Source organism: Gymnoscopelus microlampas, assembly GCF_963454915.1.
Source record: "Gymnoscopelus microlampas genome assembly, chromosome: 7".
In the NCBI taxonomy this organism is placed as follows: Eukaryota; Metazoa; Chordata; class Actinopteri; order Myctophiformes; family Myctophidae; genus Gymnoscopelus; species Gymnoscopelus microlampas.
The window spans coordinates 52931596-52957917 of NC_139944.1; the positions used below are offsets into that span (position 1 = coordinate 52931596).

Consider the following 26322-nt stretch of genomic DNA (forward strand, 5'->3'; position numbering starts at 1 on the left):
GCGAAGTTGAAAGTATCAGAGAAAATAGACATCGATCGGATTAAAATGCTTTTTGTATTGAACAATACGGAAAATACGGGTATTTCTGAGGGCCCGTACATAATTGTGACATCATTGGCCATGGGTTAGCACTTTATATTTGCAATCTGAACGTTTACGTAGACGTATGGGGCCCAACAAAAGTGAAAGTGCAAACATTATGTTGAAGATCTTCCATGACGGTCGTGACAGATGACCGTGTTGTGATCCATGGCTAAGGTTCCTCCTGCCTCCTAGTGGGGGAAAGTTACCAAAATGATATTTAAGTCATACATGGTACAGTAATAATCAATGTAATAATTCAATTTCACTTTTTTCCCCCCAGGGCGCACAAATGATACAGTTTCCCCCAGAATGATCCAAGTAGACATTTTTAAAGGCAAATATGCAACAATTGAGAGTAAATTATGACATACATTGTTATTTTAGAGCAGAGCTCAGCGTTCTTTGTTAATAACGTGCTGTTGTTGTATTGTTATTGCTATCTTATAAAGCAGTGGTTTTCAACCAGTGGTCTGGGGACCACCAGTGGTCCTTGGGGGGCTACCAGGGGGTCCCCAGCTAAATTAGTTAACATAGCCTCAGAAACATTTTTAACCACTTAGCTTTGGCTATTCAAAAATAGCAGATATACAAGCTCATAGCGCGGCACCGAGTGCTGCGCTATGAGCTTGTAGATCTGCTATTTTTGAAAAATCTTGAAAATGTGTGCACATCTTTGAATATATTAATTTTTCAAAGAGAACATTTTTAACCCAAATCTTTGCTTCTGGGGGTCCCTGGCACCAAACATTTTCAGATGGTGGTCCACGGCCAAATGTATATCAATTTAGGGGTCCCTGGCATGAAAAAGGTTGAAAACCACTGTTATAAAGTATTATAAATCTCATACTGAGTGGGCTGCCAACACTCCTGGATCCAGCAGGAGTCTCCTGGGTTTCTCCTGGATTTGGTGTCAAACTCCCAAAATTCACCAGAACACAGGAAATTACATCTACTACCATGTTAAAAAAGTTGAATTAGCAAGACCCCCAGACCAGACCCCCCCGGTTTGGGGCTGTGATCAGTGCATGCCATCAAACAGAGATATTAACTTTTAAGTAATGAATGGTTATTATTAAAGATGGGTCTTACATTGCTTCAGTCATCAAATCAATTTCTGTTGGTCTACTTTTTTAATGGATGAAATTGTATCCATCATTTTCCAATGCTTGTAAAACAAGCCTGATAAAAGTATCAAACTCACAAAATTCACCAAAACACAGGAAAATACATCTACTCTGTTAAACCATTTCGGGGGCAGGACCCCCAGATCCCCCGCTAGCCACACCCCCAACCAATCTCCTGGATTCTGACATTCCATTGTTGGCAGCCCTGGGTGTGTGTGTGTGTGTGTGTGTGTGTGCGTGCGTGCGTGCGTGCGTGCGTGCGTGCGTGCGTGTGTGTGTGTGTGTGGGGTTGCTCCACCCCTTACCAGACTCAGCTGACAGAAAGCAGGAAACAGAAACTTACACTCCTCACTGACGAAACACATAGAGAGACAGACGAAAAGATTCACATTCACATTCCAGTGAGGGAGCAGAGGACAGACTTCCACAACTAGGAGGGAATACTGACCCAGACCACTGGAACCTGCTGCCGACTCTGTCAGCTGAATGGACTTTAACAAGAACCAGGTTTCAAAGTGAACGTAAACTTCAGGTGGGAGTGTTTGTTGCTTTTATTCAGAGACAAAATGGCTTCCAAGTTGTCTCTCTCAGAAGAGGATTATTCCTGTCCTGTGTGTTGTGACATCTTTAAAAATCCTGTTATCCTGTCATGTAGCCACAGCTTCTGTGAAGCCTGTCTGCAGAAATGGTGGAGAGAGAAAGTAATAAAGGAATGTCCAGTTTGTAAGACGATTAATTCAACGGATCCACCCAGAAACTTGGCTCTGAAGAACCTGTGTGAGGCCTTCATACAGGAGAGACATCAGAGGGCTTCAACAGGGTCTGAGGTTCTCTGCAGTCTGCATGCTGAGAAACTCAGACTGTTCTGTCTGAAATGTCAACAGCCAGTGTGTCTTGTGTGTCGGGATTCTAAAAAACACACCGACCACAGATTCAGACCCATCGATGAAGCTGCACTGGATCACAAGGAGGAAGTCCAGGAATCACTGAAGCCTTTACAGGAGAAACTGAAGGTCTTTCATAAAGTTAAAACAAAATATGATCTAACAGCAGAACACATTAAGGTCCAGACCAAACGCACAGAGAGAAAGATTAAGAAACGGTTTAAGAAGCTTCATCAGTTTCTACGGCAGGAAGAGATGGCCAGGATCAAAGCACTGAGGGAGGAAGAGCAGCAGAAGAGTCAGATGATGAAGGAGAAGATTGAGGGTCTGAACAGAGAGATATCAACCCTTTCACATAAAATCAGAGCCATAGAGGAGGAGCTGAGAGCTGAACACATCTCATTCCTGCAGAACTACAAGACCACAATGGAAAGAGTCCAGTTCACACCGCAGGACCCACAGCCGGTCTCAGGAGCGCTGATAGACGAGGCCAAACACCTGCACAACCTGACCTTCAGAGTCTGGGACAAGATGAAGGACATTGTCTCCTACACTCCTGTCATTCTGGACCCCAACACTGCCCCTGCAGGACTGGTCCTGTCTGATGATCTGACCAGTGTGAGATTTGGAGAGAGACAGCAGCTTCCTGACAACCCAGAGAGATTTGACACCTGGTGCTTTGTCCTGGGTTCTGAGGGATTTAACTCGGGGACTCACAGCTGGGATGTTGAGGTTGGAGACAATATAAGCTGGGCAGTAGGTTTGATAGCAGAGTCTTATCAGAGGAAGGGGGGTGGAGAGGGTCAATGCTGGACTATAGGTTTAAATAAAGGTAAATACCTAGCCGAGTCATCAGAGTCAGGACTCGCTGCTCTCTCACCGAAGCAGAAACCTCAGAGGATCAGAGTCCAGCTGGACTGGAATGAAGGAAAGCTGTCATTCTCTGATCCTGATACTAACACACACATACACACCTTCACACACACTTTCACTGTCACACTCTTTCCAATCATTAACACTGATGATACTCTCCCTCTGAAGATGTTACCAGGGCAGGTCACTGTAACTGTGGGTGAAGCAGTTGATGATGAAGATGACAATGATGATGATTATGATGATGATTAACATGATGAAGACAAGGAGTAAGGCTGGGATATGGACAGAAGGAATCAAAAGAATGTTTGACCAAATATCTATGTATCAATATTGTGACCATAATATTGTACTACTCACAATAATACAATCACAATAATATCAATTATTTTTGTTTTTATTTTTTTATCTACAAGCTCGATGCAAGCTCATGTGCTGTGAGCTTGTAAATCTACTATCTTCACTATTTTTTCTTTTACATTTTTTAACATATCTGAATGTAAGTTATTTAATCCCGGGTGGGAAAAACACTTACGCCATATCATGATATTACAGTATTCAAAATCCCAGATGATATATAGGCTCACATCATGATATTGATAAAATATCAATAATAGACCTTGCTATTGAGTCTTTAAAGGGGCATACCAGTTCATTTTAGAAGGTATTTGATTGTGTTGTGGTCGAGGACAATCTGTTATGGTCACAGCCTCTGCCACACCCATCTCCCCTTTACCCCAGTAACTTCATATTGTGAGTGGGTTCACACCTGTGTATCTCACCTGTGTCTGATTGTCCCCAGAGACTAAACATACCCACACAGACTGTCCATCATTACTGGTTCATAATTTAGTTTGTGTGTCAGGTTTTCTGTTGCTTCATGAGTTGTTCTTATTGTTTGTTTCTCTGTGTATTTTAAGTAAAGTCTGTTTTCAGTTTAACTCTTGTTCATGTGTTTGTTTCCCGTGTTTGTCTTTGATTTCTTTTTATTTAAAAAAATAAATGTTGTCCAAAATAGGAACGCTAGTATTAATTATTGATTATTGTTGTTATTGTGTACAGTAGCTTGCCACCTGTAGTGTCCAAGGCAAGCATCTAGTTACTTTGTAGATTTTTTATCATAATTACAAAACCACTTCAGACCTATATATATACTTTGGCAATTTGAAAATAGCAGATCTACAAGCCCACAACGCGTCGCAAAGTGTCGCAAAGTGACTTGTAACAGTATTTCTACAACAGGGTATTGATACTTTTAAGTGAAACTATGTGAGTACTTCATCCAACTCATCATCACTTATCTATCTAGGTCACAGGATCATTGGCTTCCATGCTGACCTGTCTCAGCTCAGTGGAACAATAGTTCTCTAATGGAAGAAAAAAAAACACTGGTCTGCAGTTACATACAGATAAGGAGACATTTTCCCCTCCAACTGATGATAATAATGATAATACTTGAGAGAGAGGCGAGATATGCGGTGGATGTGTGGCGCATCCTCACCTTTTTTCCAGTAGGGGGCGCAAAATGACTACTCTGATCTTGCTCTGTACTAAGTCCTCTAAGTCAGTACTAAGTCAGTGGTTCTCCACCAGTGGTCCTTGAGGTGGTTCCAGGGGGTCCCCAGACAAATTAATAGTTAGGAACCAAATTGACCTGTGACTGTCTGTAACTCTCAGAGTTAAAAGAACACTGATGATGGTGATACAGTGTAGATTGGGACCCCCAAGAAATCAAAATGGTTGAGTCCCTGGCATATCTTTTGAAATGGGGGTCCCTGGGCTAATATGTGTCAATTGGAGGGTCCTTGACACGAAAAAGGTTGAAAACCACTGCTCTAAGTCTAGGACAGTGGTTCCCAAAGACAGGGGGGGTCCCCAGATGATTAGGTTAATGTGCAACATTTTTCTCACTCAACAGTAAAAAAAAAAACAACATACAGTATAAGTGTATATACGGGGTATATGTGCATTTCAAAGATTACAATTTAAGGACTTTAAAAACCTTTTTAATACCAAATTGTCAAACATTACATAAGGCAAACATTGTGAAAATAGGAGATCTACAAGCTTGTAGTTCAGCTATTTTCACAATATTTATCTGTGGAACCGAGTCAAACTAAATGTAATGCTGTCTACAATTCCAAGTGCTTGTCAGGGTGGGGGGTCCCCAGTTCTAAATATGATTCTTTTGGGGGTTCGTGGCCTGAAATGTTTGGGAACCCCTTGCTCTAGGACTGATGAGAGAATAAAACCGTGAAGTGAAAGCTGCTTTCTACACAATTGATCATCTTATTATAGCCAATGTTCACGTGAGTTCTTTATTATGTCTTATGTTACTTGAGTGACTATTATTGAAAGCCATTTCTATAACCACATGCAGATATCCATAACATGATGCCCAGGATGGAACATTAAAGGTTCCACAATTTAGAACTCTTAAGTTACTCATTTGTGTGTTTTCCCCCCCCCATAAAAAAAACCCCTCAAAATGAGTTACTCACATATTCTAAAAAATATAAAGTGCTCTCTTTAGCCAGAGTTTCTGTAGTAAAAAAAGGTCATAGTTGCTCGTTAACCGCTCATCTGAAAATATATACCAAGTTAGGGATATCATTCTCTTTATTAGGCAATGCTTTTACTGTAACATAATATATGATTTCTATGTCATGGTCTTCCGTTTTGCAGAAAATGTTAAAAGGATCTCTGGCTAATAAGCCAAATATGCCGTAATACTATTAACTCAAATTAAAAATGAAAAACACCTTAAATATTTTATGAATAGTTTACCTTTTACTCAATAGGGACAACACCCGTCGCAAGTTGATGTCATTTGTGTGGTCCAGCCCTATGGAATGTATGGAATGGATGTGCAAATAAAAATGTAATTAAAATATTCTTTTGAACCTTAGGCAGCATTACGTTGTTTTTTATTAAGACATGCTAATGACATTTCTTAGGGCTGAACCACAAATTATACGCCCCTGGACCACACATAGACAAATGACACCAACTTCCCCCTTGAGTAAAAGATGAACTATTTATAAAATATTGAAGGTGTTTTTAATTTTAGTTATAGAGGCCAATTATAATGTATTAACCCATTAAGACCAGGAACGCATCTGTGTCATTTTCAGATTTGAGCTAAAAAAAAAGTATTATTTTGCACTATGGCTATTCAAAAATAGCAGATCTACAAGCTCATAGCGCGGCACCGAGTGCCGCGCTACGAGCTTGTAGATCTGGTGTGCAAATCTTTGAATATATGTTGTTTTAAAGCGAACATTTGTAACTCAAATCTTTGCTTCTGGGGGGTCCCTGGAACAAAATATTTTCAGATGGGGGTCCGCGGCCAAATACATATACATTTTGGGGTCCTTCACATTAAAAAGTGTGAAAACCACTGACCGCAACATACGTTTAAAAAAAAAAAAACTGTTAGGATTTGGAAGACATTTGTAGAATCGGAACTTCAGGCCTTAATGTATTAAGGCATATTTGACTATTAGTCAGGAATCCTTTTAAGGCTGAATAGCCTAAAGGCTCAACCCTGCTGGAAGTAAATGACTATCATTTTTGGGGTTGAGGAAAAAAAAGAATGAATGTAGTACAATAGTTTTCCAAGTTTAACCATTAATAAATATTTATTATGTTTTACATTTCAGTGAAATGTATGATTTATCACTTTTCTACACAGGACATTACACAAAGTCAAGAAGAATACACATTGTTTTAGTCTTTGTAATAAAGCTCCGATAAGTTTACCTAAAAAAGGAGTCTTAATAAACAGCAGTTGATACAACCTATCAATGGAGTTTTCTAAAGTTCAATAATGATTTGATTGGATATAATGGCAAGAACACAAGAAAAAAAAAATGAACAGATCTGGAAATCCTAGAGAAGCTCACTTAACTGTAGTATAGGCCATTTTTTTATGTAAAAACTGTTCCATTGGCCTAAGGCACAGGAATACTATTAAGATTATCATACATACCACACATGAATCCTGTACAGTGACTTAAAAGGTTTGATTTTAATAATTATATACTAAGGTGCATTGATCTTTTTTACACCTCTCATAGCATTTGAAATACAGCATGAAAAAAAGAATGTCAAGCGAAAAATAAAAGTAACATGTCGACCTATCCCCCAGATTTGACCTTTGTGCGTAGCCCCAGACAGTTTCTTTCTTCCCATAATGCAATTCTTCCCATCATACAATTGAGTAACTTTACTTACTGTAATATTGTCTCATTGAAACATTATGTGGCGGGAGAGATCAAATAATTTAAGTGGGTTTAATTTGTCTCAAATGAATATAGATTCTAACCTCTTCAATTTATTTGACTCGATGCATTTTAAGTAGTCGTTCTAAAAAAGGGTATTTGTGTCTTGAGTTTTTTCCAGTTCGTTATGCTACAACTCAAGTGATTTCAAAATAATTTATTTGGGATTATCGTCCAAGAGTTCAATTCAAAGTACTCTATGCTACCAAGGTGAAAATTTGGAAAGGTTCTAGAAATATAGGTATAAATTTAAATACAGATAAATGCAGTTTTATAAAAAGTACCCAACCCTCATGATTCAGTTTGGCTAAAACAGCCACAAACAAAAAATTAACATCCATTATCACGATAACTTAGACACCTTTTTTTTCTTCCTTCTTTCCTTTTTTTGATTCCATCTTAGGGGTTAGAACAATATTTTCCTTGCAAAATTATTTAAATTTCCGTGTCTTTTGTCAACAAAGTCACGCGATTAGATCCTTCAACAGATCTCAACAGCATTTAAGGATATAAGACAGTAAAATCCTCAGTGTCAAAGTTATCCATTTGTAACCCAAATGGTCCCTTACAGCACTGTTAACTCAGAGAGTGTACAAATTGTAAACAAGTGGGACCGTTACGGGTCAGTTTTTGTTACATTTATGTTACATCCTCTGAGTTAAATTAACACTTGAGGATCTTACTGTGCAGGGAGGACTTTTTCCATCGGAGCGGGTTTGATCGATTTGATTGAATACTTTATGAACTCTTTAAGACCGGGAACGCATCTGTGTGTCATTTTTAGATTTCTTTGGCTATTAAAAAAAATAGCAGATATACAAGCTCATAGCGCGGCACCGAGTGCCGCGCTATGAGCTTGTAGATCTGCTATTTTTTTTTAAATCGTGAAAATTCATCGCTTCAAAATCTTGGCTTATATATTTTTTAAAGCGAACATTTGTAAAATGTTTATTTCCAGGAACACCCGGAAGCAAAGATTTGAGTTACAAATGTCCGCCTAAAAAACCCAAATATTTGCACAACTTTTCATGATTTTTCAAAAAAAATGAGGTTGTAGATCTGCTATTTTTGAATAGCCCAACGAAATCTAAAAATGACACAGAGATGCGTTCCCGGTCTTAAAGAGTTAACAGTTAGCAAAAAGTACAGCGGTACGATTACACAACGATGCTAAAAAGGATAACACAACCAAGCCCAGAGCCATATAGAGAGTGAGTTCCATCACGCTTTGATCTCGCCGCAAAGCGGGCCCTGCTATGGGCTGTTAGTTCCAAACATTGGAACTTCCTCGTTGAGATAAGACAGAGCATTTTCCACATTCCATTCTTACACAATGGGAGTCTATGCTAAGTGTCGTCACTTTCATACTTAGATCACGCTGAACAAGCCCTCAGGGCTTCTTGTTGTTATCCTTTTTAGCATCATCATTGTATAATGGTACCTCTGTACTGGGTGTTCACGGGAGAGAGCTGCGGATTTGATTGTGGTTTTACACATTTTGATGGATTGAAGTATTAAGTACTACCGTCCGTTCCTCGATGTACAGTATGTACATACGCTATTACGCTACATCAGCGGTTCTCAAAGTTGGGGTCCGGGGACCCCCAGGGGTCCTTGTGCGGGGGTGGTTCCAGGGGGTCCTAATACAGCATCACAATCCTTTTAACCCCTTTATCCATTTATAAGTAGGCTATTCAAAAAATATTGAAAATGTTTAAAATTTAGAATAATTTTGAATTTCCTTTTTTTTTATAACATAAATCTTCTCTTCTGTGGGGGGTCTGTCTCCCTAGCACAAAACCTTTTTAGATGGGGGGGGGGGGGTTCGCGGCCAAATACATATACATTTGGGAGGTCTCTGAGACAAAAAGGTTTGAGAACCCCTGCTGTACGACGTACTCTCGAGTGTGTGCCGCCACGGTTCCGCCTCAGAACGCCTGTGCGTCGGGTAGGCCCTGATCCTTTAGGGTAGGCCCTGATGCGACATACCAAAGCCTATACCTCTTGTGCTATAACCACACCCCGCTTCTGTGGTGTGTGGTTCCTACTGGTCTGGTGACGTGCTTCGCTAAGCATTGGACTGCCGACCCCAACCCCCCCGTGATTGAATCCTGCTGCCGCTACACTTTTCCCGACAACCGCGGACTACATTTTTGCCGATAAAATATAGTTTTGGACCGTACCTTGAGCCACGAGAGGCACCGCCGAGCGAGCCAGTTGCCGTGCCGAACGCTGCAAAGTTCGCTTGAGACAACTCAGTGCCGTCCGAGTTTATGTACTGATAGGGACAGAATGGTAAATCATGTTTTGGGGCGAGCGTCTCTGCTGAACTGCCACTCAAAGAGGGTACTACTGGCCAATCACAGCGCGTCCTTGCTTAAGTGGTATAGGCTTTGGGATCACTCTAAAGCCTGTCGCCACGTCGGGGAAAAAAAGCCGTATTACAAGCACACAATGCGCAGCATCCGCGCCACGATGTGAGCTTGTATATCGGCTATTTTCGGCACGCAACGGCGCCGTGCGACACAAGCATAAATCAGGCTCAACTCTACATTCTAAAGCACATCCACTCTGACTGCAACCCGCACGGTAATGGAACAACAAAAAAAGAATAGATTTACTGGTATGCCTGGGCTCTCAAGTCATATTCTTATTTTTTTATGCACCAATGAATATCTCACATTAAAGGACTGGGGGGGTGCGGTGGAGATACTGGGGGGCACAAGTAAAGTAAAGCTTCTAATAAAGTTGATCATCGATGAACATTAACATTAATGTTTTGGTGAAATCCCTGGCCGTCGGTCGTTCGTTCTTGAACGACAAAGACCCCATAATAAGTGATTCAAAAAGGAAAACAGAACGCAGTGCTTGTTGAGATTCCCCTCCACACTTCATTCGCTATTAAAAAGCCACGTGAAGAATGGAAGCACAAAAGGAGGAAAAATAAAAATAAACGACCAACCAGAAAATCTAAAATATATAAACGTGAGCAAATCAGGAAGTACAGAGGGAAGAGGGGAGCAACAAGTGAACATACTGAATTCCAGCAGCATTTTCTTTTCTTCCTTCCTTTTTTTTTGTGTTTTTTTTTTACGGGGTGTTTTGAGGGGGATTATCAGACAGGAAGAAGGAGGAGATGGGGGGATGATTTGACGGAGGAGGAGGAGGAGTCTCTCTTCTAGAGTAGAGTGTCATCTGTGCATCCTCCCTCCAGGCCGTAGCGGAACTCCTGCAGGTTGGACACGCCGTAGAAGTGGATGAAGGCGGCGGCTACGACCAGCACGTGAAAGATCTGATGGGAATGGAACTAAGAAAACACACAGAGAATGAAAGAGGTTTGTTTTTGTTATTGCATTCATAGTTATTGGTGCAAGTCATTTTTACTTTAGACAAGAATCTAACCCAAATACATGTTGCAACATGTATTGGGTTTTTACCATTTTGTCTGTCGGGTGGAAACCTCATATGCAGGGTTGCAATGCTGAATTGGAACGTGGTTGCACTCTATTTTAATGACGTGACGCGCACGTCGCTTAACACCTACACTACAGGTCACACAATGGACAGTTGATATGCATTTAGGCTCATTCCTATGTTAATGTACCTGGTGTGAGTCAGGAGCTTAAAGTCGTTTTAAATCTATGCATGTGCTCCTGTTCAAATAGGTTCCTGCACGGCGTGCAAGGCCGTCCCATGAGCAACGCACCCCTGCTCATATGTCCAAAACTGTTACTTTTCAGGATTCTAATTCAAAAATACCAAAAGTAGCAGATCTACAAGCTCAAAGCGCGGCGCAAGTCGAGCTTGTGGATCTGCTACCTTTGATGCTTTTGTGTGACACTGTAGTATGATCAAGTAGAGCGTTCATTTACGAAAAAAAACACAAAAAGTTAAAATATGGAGATGAGAGGTTTCTGCCCGACAGCAACGATGTGTAGGCATGAAAATTAAAGTCTAGTTCAGGTATTCTGCTGATTGTGAACCAGGGAGGGACCACCAGCCCTGACCAAGAATCAAACCTGACGAGGACCCACTGTTGTGTTGGGTGTGTAATGTAGAAAGAGAACCTGACATCACAACAATGGACCCTTCGCTAAACCCCACCCCAAAAGCGATTGTCCAATGCCAGCTTAGCAACAGTTGTTAGCCTGGCATAGGTCTGGCAAGCTTTCGTCACCTGCCATAGCTGTCAATGTTATTTCGCCCGCACGCACACACACACACAATCATTTGCAACATAATAGCAAGAATAGGAATACCACGATAACGCAATGGTGACTATGAACCAGCAACAGATTACACGTAATCTGCTGAAACCTGCGCTTAAACTGCAAGGCTGCATGGCTGTGTTAACACATACACAGCTCAACATCGGGAAAGTTACACGACTCACTCGCCCAGGTGGTGTCAATAATACTAATCACCGTAATCGTAACAAAATTCAGAATCACAACGCTGCCTGTTTCGGATTCCGCACGTTAAAGTATATTAATTCATTTGTTCGTCAATTTATTAACTGCTACTGTAGTCTTACCCTGCAGTACATGAAAACTCCTGTTACAGTCATGGATTAACTTCAACCTGGGGTTGGCACTTTCCCCATTTACGGTACATCTATATAAACGATTTCAAATATAAAGTGCTTGCACTAAGATTTTATTTTTTAGTTACACAGACTCTGTCTTGGCTATGGTGGTGGATGGGGACAGAGTAATAATAATGAATATAATATAATAATAATAATAAAATAAATGTATATAGTGCTTCTCTAAGTAAACAAAGACGCTTTACAGGTGGGAGGGGAGGGGGGGGGGCAATGTGGGTTTTGAAGGGTGGGTGGGGGCTTCCCTGGCAGTATTGGGGAGTGCATTCCACAGGGAGTAGTATCATGTCATTTTTCTTGTTCCAACCTAGAGAGCCCTGTACTGGTTCTTCAGGTATGTCAGTGTGGAGAAGAGAAGATAAAAAAACACTCTCACTGAGATAAAGTACATAGTTACTTGGCATTTACAGTGAGCTCTGGGGAATCCTGCCTGACAACTGACACAAGTCATCCAAAACCTCACACACTAGACTGTGTTTTCATACATGTGCCTCTTGTTGACAAGAGTCTGTACACATGACTAGGGCTGTCGCCATTATAAGTTGTTCAACCCATTAAGACCTGGAACGCATCCGTGTCACTTTTTGATTTGAGCTAAAAAAAACAACATTATTCTACACTCTCTGGCTATTCAAAAATAGCAGATCTACAAGCTCGTAGCGCGGCACCAAGTGCCGCGCTACAAGCTTGTAGATCTGCTATTTTTGAAAATGTGTGCAAATCTTTGAATATATATTGTTTAAAGCGAACATTTTTAACTCCATTCTTTGCTTCTGGGGGGTCCCTGGAACAACATATTTTGAGATGGGGGTCCGCGACCAAATTCATATCATTTCGGGGGTCCTTGACATGACAAAGTTTGAGCACCACTAATATAGAAACATACGTTTTTTCAGAAAACTGTTGGGATTTAGAAGACATTTGTAGAATCGGTTTCAGGTCTTAATGGGTTAAGTAAGCTTGAACTACCTTTGGAATTGAAGCTACAGTAGGGTTGGGGATCTGGAACCGGAGGAACCGGATTCAACATCGACGAACTGGAATCTGTCACGTTTAGGAACCGTTTTCCAGGAACGGGTTTATCTACAGTCTACACCGTCAGAGCTGGTTATGTGGACTTCACCTTATCAGTTTTATCTTCACTTTTCTACATTACTGAGTGCATGGTTAATCATGCACTCAGTAATCATGCAATACCTTCACAGAACACCATATGCATACGAGTTATTCTAAACACTTCCATGAGAATTAAGTCCTTTAAGATGGTTCACCCATGCATGCATGCATGACGCATCTGGATCTACTAAACCAACTCCTTCGTAGAACATGTGATGGTAACTCCATCTGCCGTGCCAGTGGTACTGGTTGACATAATGGTTAAAGGTACTGGTTGACATAATGGTTAAAGGTACTGGTTGACATAATGGTTAAAGGTTCTGGTTGACATAATGGTTAAAGGTACTGGTTGACATAATGGTTAAAGGTACTGGTTGACATAATGGTTAAAGGTACTGGTTGACATAATGGTTAAAGGTACTGGTTGACATAATGGTTAAAGGTACTGGTTGACATAATGGTTAAAGGTACTGGTTGACATAATGGTTAAAGGTACTGGTTGACATAATGGTTAAAGGTACTGGTTGACATAATGGTTAAAGGTACTGGTTGACATAACGGTTAAAGGTACTGGTTGACATAACGGTTAAAGGTACTGGTTGACATAACGGTTAAAGGTACTGGTTGACATAATGGTTAAAGGTAGGGTAAGTGATATTCCTTTGTTAAATAGCTCCATATTCTGATAGTACTCAGTAATCATTGCTATAGAGTGTTCTGTAACAGGAGTCTCCCATGTCTCTCCAGCTCCTTAATAAACAGAAAATGTAAATTGCGTTGTTATTTCCACTGAATGCTAGGGGGGAAGCATGTGGTTAATATAAAACTCACCCAGATGTCACACTTGCCGGGGAAAAAGCGCTCGGGGATCCTGGCGGCGTACAGGCCGGCGCCCAGGATGTACATGGAGCCCATCAGGTAGAACCAACCCATCTGGCCCACGGTGGTGGCCTTGACGAAGCCCTCCTCGATGGTGAAGTGCATGGTGGGCACGATGCCACTCAGTCCCAGGCCCATGAACACGCCTATATAGGGAACAACAAGGGCAAACGGTCACTCATCATCACTGCCCCCATTTTATACACCAATACCCTCCAAACACCCGTCCCGCACAACACCGTAAACTCAGAGAGTTACTAACAACACATTCACTGCCATTGACGGAGATCTGCGTCTTTTCCCCCAAAAAATTGGGGGGGGGGGGAATTCCACCACAGGAGACTCTAACGCAGGGGTCTTCAACGTTTTCAGGCCAAGGACCTGAAAACGGAGTCTGCTCTTTTTTCCCCTCACACACCTATGCCTCGTTGCCAAAAATAGCAGATCTACAAGCTCACAACGCCTCGCAGCGCGAGGCGTTGTGAGCTTGTAGATCGGCTATTTTTGGCTAACGTTCTTCTCAGAAAAGGGATGTTAGGGTTCAAGATTTATTGGACCCCCTGTAGTAACTCTGAGGACCCCCTAGGGGTCCCGGACCCCCCCGTTGAAGACCCCTGCTCTAACGCAACTTAGGAATGATCCTAGGACCCTGAAAGAAGGAATGGACAGATGTGTGACGTCATCCCAAAGGATGACACTCCCGTCCGCACCTTCTTTATCAGGTTTAGGAAAAACACCCCTTTCTCTTTTTTGGCGAAACCGGCTGTTATACAACATAACAGCCGACTGGGAGAGAATGGACGATCGCCGTTGCAATTTCTTTTCTCTGGTGGAGAGATCAGACTCCCCCCCCCCCCCCCATCCCCCAGACATGCTTTGTTCACGTGTACGTGCACATCACGGCTCCCAGAGATCGGCTCTGCAGAGATCGTCAATATAAAAGGTAAAAAACCCTGTCAGAAGCTACATAATTAATTAATTAATGATGGGGGGGGGGCATACCTGCTCTGGTGGGCCTGTGGCGAGGCGTAGAGAAGCGGTCCCACTGGGCCACGATGATGGCGGCGATGCCCAGCACACAGACAATGGTGAGGTAGATGAGGCGAGGCTGGGGGGAACAGTAGAAGGAGTAGTAGAGCCAGGGCACGAACGAGCCCATGATCAGCAGGGCGATGCCCGAGTAGTCAAGCCTGAGGACAAGAGAGGGGGACGACAAGAAAAGAAGGGGAGGACAAGAAGAGAGGGGGAAAAAATGTATTAGGTGTTTGTTAGACAGCTGCTAACAAACGCTAAACCGCTGCTGCATCCACGGCCAGGCAAACAATACAGGAGAGGGAGGACTGGTGTCCTACCTCCGGGGCTCTATCCTGGGCTCAGGGCTCCTTTTCCCCCCCCCTCTACACCAAATCTTCACTGAATATAGCAGATCTAAACGTTCACAAGGTGTCGTGTTGCAACTCACTGTGTGCTTGTAGAGCTGCTATTTTCTCAGAATGTTGCCTATTTATGCCAAGGACTACACTACATGCCAAGAATAGAAACGCTACGGTACCGAGGGGTTAACCACTTTCAACCTAGCATTCCTCCTAACAACTCAGCATCTCACCAACATTGAAAGGGTCGCTGCGTTAATCTCATTGAGTCCGTGTCGTCCCGTCTAACGACCCCCTCCGTCGGCATAATGGAGGCGCGACGATAGCCCAAATTCGCCTATTTTAACAAATGCAAAGTCTGTTTTTTTTCTCCTAGTAGTCATTGTGGAGTCTCATGATACCATAACAGGCGCTGAAAGTTCCGACGAGCTAACTGCTAATGCACAACGAGCCAATGCTAGTTGCTTATTTCCCTGCCTGGCAACACAAGTTGCCAGGTACTGGGAGAGAAATAATCATCACTTTGGTGACGTGTTTTTACATTACCACATGTACACAGAACACGAAATCATTCAAGTTAGCAAGCTAATTCTAAAATGAAATCTGGTCTATTATTATCATCATCGTCATAATATACTGTTATCTATCAATACAATTACCAGACATGCTTCTTTTTAAACCAATTGTGAAAAAACGTGGGGCCTTACTTGGAGAAGGTGCGTGACACTTTCTCAGAATGGCAGTAAACGGTGTGAAAAAGCCAAGAGAAGCTGAGACAGAGCACGGCTCCCAGGAAGAACATCCCGAAGACCACCTTCTCTTGCAGCGGGGCCATGAAGTACACGTTGGGCCGGAGCATGGTTAGCGTGCCCAGGCATATGAACAGAATCAGCCCTGAAAAAACACAAAACAAAAAAAGTCCCTTAGTTTTATAAGGCATTATTATCACTTCTCCATGGACTCTTACCAATATCTAAACATAAATATGGTTGAATAGAAATCCCAGCAAAATATTAAAATTAACCACTTTAACCATATTTTATACTTCAGTTATTCAAAATTAGCAGATCTACTGTACTGTACGCTAACTGGATGAAAATGTATCTTTGGCAAATAATGTTATGGGTCTAAATTTTAAGATTTAGACCAGGGGTGATGCAACTTTGATGATGGAGAGGGCCACTCTATTTCCACACTCACTCCAGAGGGCCACATCTCACTCCAGAGGGCCACATTGCATATACTGTCGGGCCATTCTATGGCACACAAAAGTTGCAAAAATAGCCGATCTACAAGCTCAAAACGCGTCGCTCTGCGACGCATTTTTTCAAATGCATTTAGTTATACTTATGTTAACTTTATGAACTTAAATACAAAGACATTGGACATAAAAGAGACAATAGCATTTAATACTAGTCATTGAGCTACTAATAGAGATATCTATTAGTATATCAGTATCCCGATATTAACCTGCGGGTCGCATTAAGTGAAGGTAGGGGCCGCATGTGGCCCCCGGGCCGCTAGTTGCCCATGTATGATTTGGGGGCAGAGGATATGGACTTCTTCTCACCTAAAAGATGTGTCCAGATGTTTCCCGTCTCTGTGTGAATTCTAAAGATGCTTCCAAAGCAGGCCCGAAACGAGGGCATGGGGGGTCGATGTCCATGCAGGAGATAATCGTTGTCCTTTAGCCAGTCTGGCAGGACGTGGAACGGGATGACCCTCCAGCGACCTTCCCAAACCTGAAAAAAAACAACAAAGAGCTTTAATTTCTCTCACAGCCCTTTGATTCCCTTTGGGCCCTGATTCACTAAGCTGTTTAAGCACTGCCGGGAACACGGTGTCTTTTTTTAATGTCTTTAGCTAGCTATTCAAAAATAGCAGATAATATTGACCACATCACATGGGTCAGTCTTACCATCTGATGAGGATACAGTATGGATGAAATCTAGCTGTGTGCCCATTACTCCAATTCCGATGTAGGACAGTGGAGGGTTACAAAAGTACAACTGCTAATGTTATGCAGGGACAAATAACATCACGCATTCAGGAAGTGGCATTTACATTCCAAAACGTGTCTTCTCAAAGAACAACACCATGTGTTGAGCAAACATTGGTTTGATGACGAGGCAATTACTTAATATGTGTGACAGACGGCGTGCGATAATGACCGCAGATGCGACAGTATAGCCACATTTTGGATAATACTGGGTTCCTGTTTTAACGACCGCAAACACAGTCCTGGAGGGTGACTCAGTGATTCACAGACATCCGTCCATTCTAAAAAGTACATTCTATTCTTAACGGTTAATTATCCATTAAGGACTAATGGTAACTGTAAAGAAAATGTGTCCAAATGGCCACAGTATCACCAGCTTACTGGCTAAGTGGCTCATGTTTCGCTCAACTGTAATGAAGGCATTTTTCAATGCTTTAGGAAGGCAGAAGTGGAGGAAGTAGAGAGCAGTAGCAGCAGTCTGGTAAACCACAAGGTTCCTGGTTTGGGCCACACCTGTGTCCAAATGTCCCTGAGCAAGACACCTCAGTAAAGTCCTTACTGCTCCCAATGAGCAGGATGGAGCCTTTTTTCCTCTGCCGTTAGGTGTGTCAGAAAAGTGTGTGTAAATGATCTCTGTCCTTTTAGATGTCTTTTGGCTATTCAAAAATAGCAGATATACAAGCTCATAGTAGCGCGGCACGAGCTTGTAGATCGGCTTTTTTTTTATTGTGAAAAGGTGTGCAAATCTTTGAATATATATTTTTTAAAGCGAACATTTGTAAAATATTTTGTTCCAGGGACCCACCAGAAGCAAAGTTAAAAATTGAGTTTAAAATGTTGTTTCAAAAAAATATATGTATCCAAAGATTTTTCAAAAATAGCAGATGTACAAGCACATAGCACGGCAATGAGCTTGTACTGTATATCTGCTATTTTTGTAATAGCCCAAAGTATAAAATAATGATTATAGCTAAAAATCTAAAATGACACAGTAAATGCGCTTAAATGTGTTACAGCACTTATTTGAGCGGTTGGAAGAGTAGAAAATGACCATATAAATGCAGTCCGTTTAAATGTGACAAACTGAGCTTCTGATTCAAGGACTGACAGTAAACTAAACATGCCTTATTTTCTTGTAAATGCTAAGAAATGTTTTTTAGACAGATGTTAGGTTGGAGGTTTCCTGGTTTCTTTGAAGTGCAACTCGGTCGTTGACTAGGGTTAATGTAATTTACTCTGAACTCAAGACTTGTAGGTCACACTGGATAAGAGCATCTGCTAAATGCCTAAATTATTAAGTTGTAACTTGAAGCTGTGAAAGCTTTGTTTAAATTGGTAACTTTAGACGCCGAAGTAAAACATAGCAAACTGTAGATTTAGTTAAACAAAATTATTATTTTCTAAATCCAAAACCTCCTCGAGAATCTTTAAGTATACTTCAAATTAAAAATGGCCAAATAAATTCTAAATGTATGGCTTTCAACACAGATACATCGACAAGTTTCTATTCAGCCAGAGAGGTGATTCAAACGACTTACTTTGTGTACAAACTCCTCCATCTTCTCCATGGCATGGTGGGCCTGAAGGGGTAAGGTCAGGACCTCCTCCACGTCATCTTCATCATCCTGGTCAGAGAGCATGGCGGCCCCCTGCCGACGCAGAGACCAGGGTTATGATCAGGGTTACCACACATTTATAACAATTCATTTTCAAATATGGAATTCATCAATATCTCTTCAGTTTTACCATTATAGTTTGTAAAATAGACCTCAGTTGCACTGTACTTGGAGTGTTTAATCTACATAAAATCTGTTCGCCAAAAATAGCCGATCTACAAGCTCACAACGCATCGCGCGTTGTGAGCTTGTAGATCTGCTATTTTTGGCGAACGTTCCACCCAGAACAGGGACGTATAAAGTTATTTGCAACCTGTCCTATAATGGAAACAGATATTCTCTCAGGTTTTCCTCATGACATCCTGTATCTCAGGGGGAAAGATTTACATATTTCTGTACCGTAATATGACATAAATGTAAGGCGTTATAAAGTAACAATGTCAGTCAGGGGTGCCGTGGATGAAAAAGCTATTTACAGGAGTGCCCTGAGCCAAAAGAGTTTGAGAACCCCTGCTGTATACATTAGGCCACGCCACACATATTTCACGTTAATGTTAGACATGTTTTGGGACATGTTTTATCATGAACAAAATCAAAAGCCAAAAGCTATGTACTGTATAACCAAACCGTTTCCAGGCCTGGAAAAATGTTTTTTTGAATTTCTAAATAATTTCCAGGAATTTCATGACCGTGGGAAGTGGGAACCCTGTATTCTAGTTTACTAAAACGTTAAAAACTAATTAAAACTAACGGAATGAAATTGAATAAAGTCAAAACACTATAATAACCTTGCCACGAAGGCACAGACCACCACAACACCACACTAATATTAATGAAGCTATTAAAAAGAACACTCTGGAGAGGTCTTTCTTTGTGGTTCCATACAGGGTTGATTTCGTCGACTAAAACTATGACGAAAAATGTTCATCGATTTTCACTGACTAAAACGAAATAAGAACTAAATAAAAGCTAAGCTATGATGACTGAAACTAAGACTAAATATATTGACAATTTCGTTAACAAACAAAAACTAGTCTAAAATGTTAGGGAGTGGACGAGTGGAGAAGAGATCCAGTAGAACTAAAAGACTATGCGTAAAGTGTAAAATCAGCCATTACGACGCCATCAAGGCACCGCCAAAATACATTTCAGTCGACTAAATCAACTGTAGATTTAGTCGACTATAATCTCATGATATTTAGTCGACTAAAACTAGACTAACAGTAAAACATTTCAGGTAACTAAAATATGACTAAAACTAAATGGAATTTGATTCAAAAGACTATGACTAAAACTGAATCAAAATTTGCTGTCAAAATCAACACTAGTGGGAACCCTGTATTAAAGTTTACTAAAACGTTAAAAACGAATTAAAGATAACAGAATGAAATTGAATAAAGTCAAAACACTGTAACAACCTTGCCACGAAGGCACAGACCATCACAACACACTAATATTAATGAAGCTATTAAGAAGAAAACACTTTGGTAACGGGAGAGGAGAGGTCTTTCTTTGTGGTCGATGCTTACACACCCATGCCCGACCACTTCGGTCGGCCACCTCAGGGCGACTGATTGCCTCGTCGCTCAAGGGTGATCTACACGGTCACAACTTTTTTTCTGTTCTGGCCCCACAGTGGTGGAATGAACTGCCCACGGATGTCAAGACAGCAGAGTCACTGAAAACCCACCTCTTCAGGAAACACAACCCTTCCTCTTCGCCTTGCCTACTTGTTGTTAACTAGTTGTACGAACTCTTGTTTTATTGTTTTATTGGATCTTGTTTATTCGATACACTTATTTGTTTTAGCTCTTGCTCATTTGTTTTAGCTCTTGATTTTCCTATTTTGTCTCATCTGTTTATGAAAGTATGTAGCTGATATATTGCACTTTTACCTTAGCGCTAGGTATACTCTTGGTTGCTTGTTTTAGCAGAAAATGCACTTAAAGGACGACGTCACCCATTTTCAACCTATCTTCAAATAATTGGTCCTCACTAATGCTCATGATAAAATGGTACCGTTTTTGTCTACTCGGCCTGTGTCCCAAAGGAGGGCTGTGGACAGTTCAGAAACCCGTCTACCAGTGACATCATCGATGGGGAATCAAAGCTAATAGAAACTGCAGGCTTTCTATTCCTGGAAAGTTGCAATTCAATAATAGAAGCCATTGCTCTCGTGTTAATAAAATCTAAATAAAACATTTGAAATCTTGTTGGAAAAAAAAAATCCTGCCTAACGATGATGTCACTGGTAAACGGCTTTCTGGACTGTCCACAGCCCTCCTATGAGACACAGACCAAGTAGAAATAAAAGTACCATTTTATCATGAGCATTAGTGAGGACCAATTATATGAAGATAGGTTGAAAATGGGTGAAGTCGTCCTTTAAGACTTCTGGTGATTAGTAGTTTCGTTCCCTACCTATGTTGAATGCACTTATTGTAAGTCGCTTTGGATAAAAGCGCCTGCTAAATGACTGTAATGTAATGTAATGTTCCATACCTCTGAATGGAGGCCTTTGCCGAGCCTCTGCCGGCCCCCTCCTCCTCCTCCCCCCTCCTCCTCCTCGAGCAGGGGTCCGAGCTCCATCAGCTCCACGTCCGGGACGTTGCAGTCCTCAGAGATCCGGCAGTCTGCATCACATGCGGCGGACCCGTTTCGGCCTGACATAGGGAGACTGACCTGGAGACTTTTTCCTCACACACTGTCCTCTCGGTGTTTCTGCTTGAATCGTGCTCCTTTTGGTATCGTCTGGAATGTAGAATGTAGGCATTTTAGCAGACGCTCTTAATCCAGAGTGATTTACAGTAAGCAAGGTAATACATCAAATGCATAGAAATAGTAATCTAGGATCATAGGTAAACCAAGAACCATCAGTCTAAACCATACTTGGGCAACTGGCGGCCCCCACCTTCACTTAATGCGGCATCGCAGGTTAATATCGTAATAATGATATATTATTGATTTCAGCTCTTACAATTCCAATGACCCGCTTTAATTACTTCAGTCTATATTAGTAGCTTAATGACTAGTATTACAATTCTATTGTCTTTTTTATGTCCAATGTATTTTTAGTTAAGTTTATAAAGTTAAGTATAACTAAATGCTTTTGAAATTAAATACAAATGTTACTTTTCAGGATTCTAATTCAAAAATAGCAAAAAATTACTCAGGATTCCAATTCAAAAATAGCAAAAATGGCAGATCTACAAGCTCAAAACGCGTGTAGATCGGCTACTTTTGCTACTTTTGTGTGACATAGAATGGCGAAGTACGGCATTAATTTAGGAAAAAAGTTAAAATACGGAGATAAGAGGTGTCTGCCTGACAGTATATGCAATGTGACCCTCTGGAGTGAGTGTGGAAATATACTGTAGTGGCCCTCTCCATCATCAAAGTTGCATCACGCCTGGTCTAAACAGTATAATATCAAAAATCTATAATCTGTACATTGAAACTATACACACACACACACACACACACACTATAGGATGCCACGTCAACAAATGAACCATCTGTCTTATTACATAACATGCTATCTAGTATCTAACATGGAATCCAACAGAGTGAAGACACAGAGATCAATGGTCATACATTATCATAATTATCAGTGGTGGAAGAAGAACTCAGCTATTTTTACTGTTAGTAAAAAGTAGCAACACCACATTGTAGAAATACAGTAGCATATCTACAAGGCACAATCATCACGACACATTGTCATCTATTTTGTAGAATAGCCCAAGTATGAACTAGGGCTTAATTTGGTTAATGTGTTGTTTTGTAAAGATAATAACCTAAATCAACACAGTAACTAGTAACTTCAACTCTCAACTAATTGTAGTGGAGTAAAACATTTTACAAATTTTGCCTCTGAAATGTAGAGGAGTAGAAGCAGAAGTTTTAAAGTATCACAAAACGGAAATAATCATTACTCAATAGGGATGCTAGGGTTGAAGTGGTTAATGTAAAAAACAAAACATATCCTATCACACAAAGGTTTGTTGGCCCCCCTGTAGTAGCTCTGAGGACCCCCTAAGGCAATGGTTCTCAAAGTGGATTCCAGGGACTCTCCGGGTTCCTTTTGGGGGTTCTAAATTGACCCTTACAAGGCTGTAACTCTGACAGTATACGGGTCCATTTTGTACATTTGTACACTGTCAGAGTTAAGGGGAGACCTTGAAATGTTAAAGTTTGAGAACCGTTGCCCTAAGGGTCCCAGACCACTTTTGGAAAGGGTAGATTGGGGGGTCCCAGAGATGAAATAAATGGTATCAAATGGGCGTCTGTGGTCTGATGCATGTCAAACTGGGGGTCCTTGAAATAAAAAAAAACATCTTTACAGGTCTGTTAACTCTGAAAGTGCACACATTAGACCAAATCTAGCCTTTACTGGTCCATTTGGTTCCATTTTAGCACACTCTCATAGTTAAACATGGGTCCCCAAGGCCTAATGCAATCAGTGGTTCTCAAAAGGGGTCCAGGGACCCCCAGGTCCCAGGAGGTCCCCAGCAAATGCATATAATAATATAGCATCAACATCAATTTAAATACTTAACCCCCATAGACAAGTCTTCTAAGCTTGACACCAGAAATGACTTTTATTGCACCTAGTGTTGAGGATTTATTGTATGTTATTGTATGTCTTGATGAATTGAATACATAGGACCACAATGTAAACCAGCCCCAAGGGCTTTTTCTTGTTATCCTTTTAGCATTCATTATTGTATAATCGTACTGCTGTCCTTCTTCAATCAATTAATGCATTAATAGGTTTAATGCATTATACACGCATTAATGCAGTACTGTTTATGTCATTAATTTCAGATTGTTATTGTGTATTAAACGTTGTTATTGTAAAGCACTTTGTAACTTGTCTTTGAAAAGGTGCTTTATAAACTAAGTTATTATTATCATTATTATTATTATTATTATTAATGCCTCTACAGGCTCACAACGAATCTGCTATTAAAAAAATAATTAGAAATAAATATTTGTTTTTGTTGCAAAATTGGGATTTTTTTTTTTTTTTTTTTTTTTTTAACAACAAATCCTGTATAATGCGGGGTGTTTGCCACAAAAAAAAACATGTTCAGATGGGGGGGTCCGCGGCCAAATAATACAATAATAGTACATAATCAGGAACAATGACCTATAATGCGCATAAGCATTTGGGCTCTTTGAACAAAACCAAAACAAACATGGAGACATGTAGGCTTTAAACACTAAACAGCATCATGACAGACGATCTGTGGCAGATACACAACACACACACACACAACACACAACACAACACACACACAACCGGCCTAGAGACACAGACTGTTGTTATATATGACACATATATAATATAATATATTATGATATGTAAAGATATGACCATCATAACTCTATGTTCTAAAGCCTGAGTTGAACACGGTAGAGAAACACGTACAAAGAGACCACAGACTGATGCTAATGCTAAAGCTACAACAGAGAAGCTAACAGCGTCAACACACAGAGGCTAAAGAGGCTTTAATGGTTACAAATGGTTTAATTAAGACCTTAATGGCGTAAAAACGTCTTTTATAACGTTTATAACTCAGTTACCTGATCAGGTTGGGGTCCAGGTAGACGAATTAATGGCAAATGTGAAATACGACCCTATCCCGGAAATGTACTGAGAGAGAGAGAGAATTGAGAGAGAGAGATACTGCTAGAGAGAGAGAGAGAGCTGCTGCTAGAGAGAGAGAGAGAGAGAGAGAGCTGCTGCTAGAGAGAGAGAGAGAGAGAGAGAGAGAGAGAGAGAAAGAGAGAGAGAGAGAGAGAGAGAGAGAGAGAGAGAGAGAGAGCTAGAGCTAGAGAGAGAGAGAGAGAGAGAGAGGGGTAGGGAGAGTGAGAACTACAGTAGAGAGAGAGAGAGAGAGAGAGAGAGAGAGAGAGAGAGAGGAGGGGGGCAACAACACACTTTTTTTTAAGTGCTCCTTGGAGCAGGGCTGTATAGCCATTGGGCCGCCAGGGCCGTGGCCCCAGGGCCCTGGGCTCTTAGGGGCCCTTCGATGGAACTGGGCAGCGCGGCCATCGAGAATTTACTAAAATTAAATGTATAAGTTAATCAAATATCAAATGTGTGGGCCCCTCCTCTGTATTTACAGCAGTGACTCTCGCTGGGTTTGAGGCCCTTCAAGGGCTCCTGGGCTCCAAGGGCTCCTGGGCTCCAAGGGCTCCTGGGGCCCTTCCATATATGATGGAATATGATTAAGGATTTCATATCATACACACAAAATTGGCGGCCCCAGGGCCCTTGCGGGGGTTAATCCGTCCCTGCCTCGGAGCACAGGTCTCCACCAGGTCAGGTATGTCATTGTGGGCCAGCAATGTTCGGAATTCACCAATCAGTAAGGAATATGAAAAACTGGACGGATTCGTCTTGATCACTTCACTGATAGGCCTACTGTGTGCCGATTTGTGTGAAATTTGGATAAAATCTGAAGGAGTAAAAGGATTAATATTTAAAAAAATGTTTTACATAAGTCGACCTCCTGGTGGCGCTATAAAAGGTGGATGTGAAAAATGCAGGGCAAAGCTTTTTCCTTGGCCTCTAGGGAGTGCACATACAACGTTTTACACAGATTGGTGCAGTTACAGGTAAAAACACGAATCGGCCTGTTATAGTGTCACCATGATGAGGCTGATTTGAGTCACACACTGACACTGTGTTCATGATTTGAGGCATTTTGATTTGAGCACTCCTGCAAACTTTGGAAGCCATTCTTAGCCAATCAGGATGGAATATGAAAAATCCGAAAGACCCGTTTCGTTTAATGATGACTATAGAGATACTTCGTGATTTGTGGACAAAATCTGTAGGAGTACTGTACAAAAATGTGTTATGCACAAGTCGGCCTCCTGGTGGCGCTATAACAGGCCCATGTGAAAAATCTGGGGCAGAGGTTCTGCTCTGGCATCCAGGGAGTTTCGCTGCCATCAAGCCAACCGTGCCGGAGATTAGCTGTCCACACAGACGGAATAACGGATGGGCGGAGACAGAGTGCAACAACATAACAACACGCGTTTCAAAAATAAAAGCTTGTGTGTTGTATTTATGTGTGTGTGTTGGTTAAAAGAAAACCCACTGGTTCTCAACCTGTGGGCCACTGATGGGCCATAGGGACATTGCAAGTGGGCCCAAATCATTGACAAAACATGATTTTTTTTATGATAGCCTAACATAAATTAAAAGCAGGGCAAGTGATATTTTTGGTGAAAACAAAAAAGTTTTTTTGTGAAAAGGTTATAGCATTATATTCTGACTAGAGTTTCGGGGGGCTACGGCCCCCTCAACCCCAGCCGCGCACGGGGCCCAGCGTGGCCGTGTGTATATTGGGGGACCCAAATCGCCGGAGTGAAACTGTGGAAAAGTTTTTTTGAAAAAGGAAAAAATTTGAAGAAATAATATTTGTTATGTTTCAGGGGGTCCACAGGGGGTCCGCGGACCCCCTGATGGTCCAC

At 41.3% G+C, this 26322-nt stretch overlaps 2 protein-coding genes across 2 annotated transcripts; one reads left to right on the plus strand and one right to left on the minus strand.

Moving 5' to 3' along the window:
* Positions 1–1606: 1606 nt before the first annotated feature.
* LOC311049201 (E3 ubiquitin-protein ligase TRIM35-like) lies at positions 1607–3993 on the plus strand. Its single transcript, XM_084062693.1, has one exon. It carries the CDS (start codon positions 1775–1777, stop codon positions 3215–3217), a length of 1443 nt encoding a protein of 480 aa, XP_083918819.1. The 5' UTR covers positions 1607–1774; the 3' UTR covers positions 3218–3993.
* A 2980-nt stretch (positions 3994–6973) lies between these two features.
* Positions 6974–24548, minus strand: adipor1a (adiponectin receptor 1a). Its single transcript, XM_084062703.1, has 8 exons — positions 24421–24548; positions 21337–21585; positions 18757–18867; positions 16790–16961; positions 15927–16113; positions 14849–15036; positions 13799–13992; positions 6974–10555 (listed from the first exon to the last, which is right to left on the minus strand). Exons 2-8 carry the CDS (start codon positions 21502–21504, stop codon positions 10427–10429), a joined length of 1149 nt encoding a protein of 382 aa, XP_083918829.1. The 5' UTR covers positions 21505–21585; positions 24421–24548; the 3' UTR covers positions 6974–10426.
* Positions 24549–26322: the final 1774 nt, after the last annotated feature.

Excerpts from the sequence above, each read along its gene's own strand:
- LOC311049201 (XM_084062693.1), top strand. The coding sequence starts at position 1,775 with ATGGCTTCCAAGTTGTCTCTCTCAGAAGAGGATTATTCCTGTCCTGTG.
- adipor1a (XM_084062703.1), bottom strand. The coding sequence starts at position 21,504 with ATGTCAGGCCGAAACGGGTCCGCCGCATGTGATGCAGACTGCCGGATC. Across the intron at positions 18,868-21,336 it reads GCAAAGGCCTCCATTCAGAG|GGGGCCGCCATGCTCTCTGA; the intron begins GTATGGAACATT and ends CTGCGTCGGCAG. Across the intron at positions 15,037-15,926 it reads GTGTCACGCACCTTCTCCAA|GCTTGACTACTCGGGCATCG; the intron begins GTAAGGCCCCAC and ends TCTTGTCCTCAG.